General features: G+C 47.0%; 1 protein-coding gene across 1 annotated transcript; it reads left to right on the top strand.

Annotated features, from left to right (window-relative positions):
- Window positions 1-1,671: 1,671 nt before the first annotated feature.
- On the top strand, window positions 1,672-3,222 carry LOC106818808. Its single transcript, XM_014823481.1, has 3 exons — window positions 1,672-1,847; window positions 2,718-2,861; window positions 3,185-3,222. The coding sequence occupies exons 1-3, from the start codon at window positions 1,691-1,693 to the stop codon at window positions 3,220-3,222; spliced, it is 339 nt and encodes a 112-aa protein (XP_014678967.1). The 5' UTR covers window positions 1,672-1,690.
- Window positions 3,223-3,887: the final 665 nt, after the last annotated feature.

A 3,887-nucleotide genomic window follows, 5' to 3' on the forward strand; every position in this document is an offset into this window, starting at 1 on the left:
AATTTGAAAGCTTGCATGTTATTAGAGAGCACATTTATGGGCCACGGAGTACGTTACATGCCCCTGTGAGTATGTTAGGAAATGAAGGAAGGAAGGATAGTTTGGGATCTCACAATTTCACAAATAAGTTTTCGCATATGTGCTAAACTGATCAGAGGTGCTAAACAGTAAACTAGGCTTGGGCCGTATTCTTACTTAGCCTTACCTGGTCTTCCTACTTTGTCACAATTATGAGTGCAAAGCAGCTGGCGGTTTACAGCAGCAGTGCAATAACATTTGACGAGTTAATCAATGAAGACACAGTGATCAGTGGTTAGTGCCGAGTTGACAACTTATTTCTACTACCAGCAGACACTTTATAACTTTCAAACTATCAACCAACAATGATACAAACGAGACACCTCTTTGGTTACGACTAAAAACACCCGCACAACATCTAAAAATGGATAGTTGATCACTAACAACGTTGTTATATGCTGTTGCTGACGATGTTGATATTTTGTTTCCAGTTTTACTTACTCAATCGGAACTTAGTAGTTAGTATCGTTATCACTGATCGTAGTACTAGTAGTAATCATACCCTGTAGCATAACTCTGCGTGTGTATATTTCGCCTCAAACATTCAGCGCTGGTCACACCACACTGAGCGTAGAGATGCAGGGTAAAACCACAACTGCGACGGAAAAAGCCGAGGTTCTCCGAGCGCGAGGACTCCCACGACTAGCCGCGACAAAACAAGTGCTCTGCTAGTGCTGCCACCTGCTCAGTATTTTCAATGTGCGTGGAATAATGGTTTGTGATTAAACAGTTGCAACTGTGTCTAGGTCATATTATGTACAGTTAGGCCTATAAGTACATTCTACATATGCGCACATTTGGGTGTAGCTAGGGTAAGTTATATAATTAAAGTTTAATCAATTTGGAAATATAAAACCACGTAATTTCAGTGGTATCGTCGACGTCGTTTGCTGAAACTCGAACTAGTCCTATGACACAGTGTCAGTGAGTCATATGATTAGTACAGATTACATTGACATTGTTGTGACTTGTGTGACGGTGTCGTTGTGTCCGTGACTATCTTAGCAGTGCCAACTAGTGGCAGCCTCAAGCTGCGAGTTCAACCATATTTCTGCCCTTAAACTATTGTAAATTTGTATGTACCCCACGGCCACAGCCCGCATTGCTGCAGATCCCGATGAACACTGCCACTGGTTATTGTTTTAGGCGATGCGGATTGTAGGTTTTACGATACGGAACCCGACCAGGCTTAACAACTGTTCCGATGACTTTACCGATGCTTAACTTCTGGGCCCAAGCCTAGTTTAGCACCCCAGATTAGGTATGCGAGAACACATTTGCGGGGTCCCAAACTATCCTTGATCCAGCTTCTACATGTGACGTATACTCGTCAGTGCCAACAATCGACAGTAGATGTATTTGTATTTGAAATGCATACAATGAAGATTTAATAATAATAATAATAATAATAGACCCGGTGTTTGTTCTCAGTGTGGCCGATCCCACGCCGTGAGCCCACGTCGCCATGACGACGTCAAGCATGTCGAGTCTCCTCGCCGCCATGCAGATGACGGTGGCGCCCCCACCCGGGCCGACGACGACGCCCGACGACGCTCCCGCCGCCGCGTCGCTATCGGAGACCGACCCCGCGCGTTGCCCCGACGACGCGGAGATGCCGGTCGAGGCCAGTGGCGCCCCCTTGCGGCCGGATAACGCGTATGTGTTTGTGAACACGTGGGCGGAGTGCGAGGCAATCATCAGCCAACACAAGAAGGAGGTCGGGGTGGAATACAACGTCTATTCGAAGGACAGGAACTTTGGGAGAGACGGTACGACGGAGGGCGGTCCGGGAGAGGGGGAGGGGGAGGGGAAGGGTCAGGGTGGTCGTTGTAGGGAGAAATTGAGTAGAAAAGTGGAGAAATGTGGAGAAATAGTGTAGTTGAAATTCAGTAGAAATTGTACAACGTCAATTCAAAGTACAGGAACTTTGGGGGAGATACAGTGCGACGGAGGGAAGTGAGGGTAACGGGGAGAGGGTGGGTAGCGGGGGTGGGGGTTGGTAGCGGGGGAGGGGTGGGTAGCGGGGGAGGCTCAGGAAAGATTGTTGTGTCACGTTGTAGAGAGCAACTGCATAGAAAAGTGGAGAAATGTGGAGAAATAGTGTAGTTAAAAATGAGTAGAAATTCGAATGTCGGTACAAGTGTAAAGGGAATTATGCAAGTTTATTCACACAGGCAAATGATAATCGTTTAAGAGTTTATTTATGCAGGGCATGAAATTCAGATTTTTTTGCACTGGCCCAGAGGACCAGTAGCAGTAACTTTTTACCAGCCCTCACCATAATTTACCAGCCCTCGCAAATTTTCAAAAATAAAGATGAGACTGTTTCACTGACTCTTGCTTGTCCAAAAAATGTTCTAGTGTGCGGCATCGGATAGTACGTAGCTGTTGAACAGACTGTAAAAGTGTAATGCAGATCGTGAATGATGTCCGAAGTGTTTTTGTCAATGTTATGTTTCATGCTTGCATTCTCGATTTTCAAATTTGTAAAATGTTGATAAATTACGTCCGGCTCGGAGGGCCGGTGTTTTGCCAATGTTACTGGCTCTCCGAATAATTTGTCGGCATATGCCGGTGGGCCGGTGCTAATTTCGCGCTCTGTTTATGTATGCGTGTTTGCGTCGATCGATTGCTTGCAGACTGGAAGAAGAACGTGGGGAAGTGTCGGGTGCACTGGTGTCTGCGACGGAGGAAGGAGGACGGACAGAACCAGGACAGCACGCGTAAGACCGTCATCATCGACGGTGATGGCGTGCCCTTCCTCTACCTCGGCGAGAAGGTTCGTGGAAATACACGCGGAATAACGAGAAACCCACGCTTAACACGTGTATTAAAGGATTTAATTCTAAATCATTGCTAGTATTATTGAAGAATGGTCGTGGCCACTTGCGGAATAACGAAAATCCGCAATTAACACGTGTATTAAAATATTTATTTCGAAATCATTGCTAGTATTTTAATAAAGAAGATTTTTGGCCACACGTGAAATAACAAGAAACGCACTCTTAACACTTGTGTTAAAGGATTTATTTCTAAACCATTGCTAGTATTAATAAAGAAGGTACACTCACGTCTCTCCTCCCCCCCCCCCACCACCACCCGGCAGACATGTGTGAGTACAGCTTTTGCTGCTACTGCAATTAATGTTGTCATCTAATTAATCTATCTAATTAATAAATCTATTAATCTCCCCCTGCGCCTCCCGGCAGGCTTACACGTGCTGCTACTGCTGCTGCTGCTGCTGCTGCTGTTACTGCTGTTACTGCTGCTGCTGCTGCTGCTGCTGTTACTGCTGCTGCTGCTGCTGCTGCTGCTGCTGCTACTGCTGCTGCTGCTGCTACTGCTCCTGCTACTGCCATTTCTGCTGCTGCTGGTAGTGGTAGTGGTGGTGCTGCTCCTACTGCTACTGCTGTAACTACTACTGCTGCTGCTACCGCTACTGCTGTAGCTACTACTGCTGCTGGTAGTGGTAGTGGTGGTGCTGCTCCTACTGCTACTGCTGTAACTACTACTGCTGCTGCTACCGCTACTGCTGTAGCTACTACTGCTGCTGGTAGTGGTAGTGGTGGTGCTGCTCCTACTGCTACTGCTGTAACTACTACTGCTGCTGCTACCGCTACTGCTGTAGCTACTACTGCTGCTGGTAGTGGTAGTGGTGGTGCTGCTCCTACTGCTACTGCTGTAACTACTACTGCTGCTGCTACCGCTACTGCTGTAGCTACTACTGCTGCTGGTAGTGGTAGTGGTGCTGCTACTGCTACTGCTGTAACTACTACTGCTGCTGCTACCGCTACTGCTGTAGCTACTAC

Source organism: Priapulus caudatus, unplaced genomic scaffold, assembly GCF_000485595.1.
Source record: "Priapulus caudatus unplaced genomic scaffold, Priapulus_caudatus-5.0.1 Scaffold2545, whole genome shotgun sequence".
NCBI classification, from domain to species: domain Eukaryota; kingdom Metazoa; phylum Priapulida; class Priapulimorpha; order Priapulimorphida; family Priapulidae; genus Priapulus; species Priapulus caudatus.

Coding starts and splice junctions, on each gene's coding strand:
- LOC106818808 (XM_014823481.1), top strand. CDS start 1,691: ATGCCGGTCGAGGCCAGTGGCGCCCCCTTGCGGCCGGATAACGCGTAT. Junction 1,848..2,717: donor CAGGAACTTTGGGAGAGACG/GTACGACGGAGG, acceptor GATTGCTTGCAG/ACTGGAAGAAGAACGTGGGG. Junction 2,862..3,184: donor CTACCTCGGCGAGAAGGTTC/GTGGAAATACAC, acceptor ACCACCCGGCAG/ACATGTGTGAGTACAGCTTT.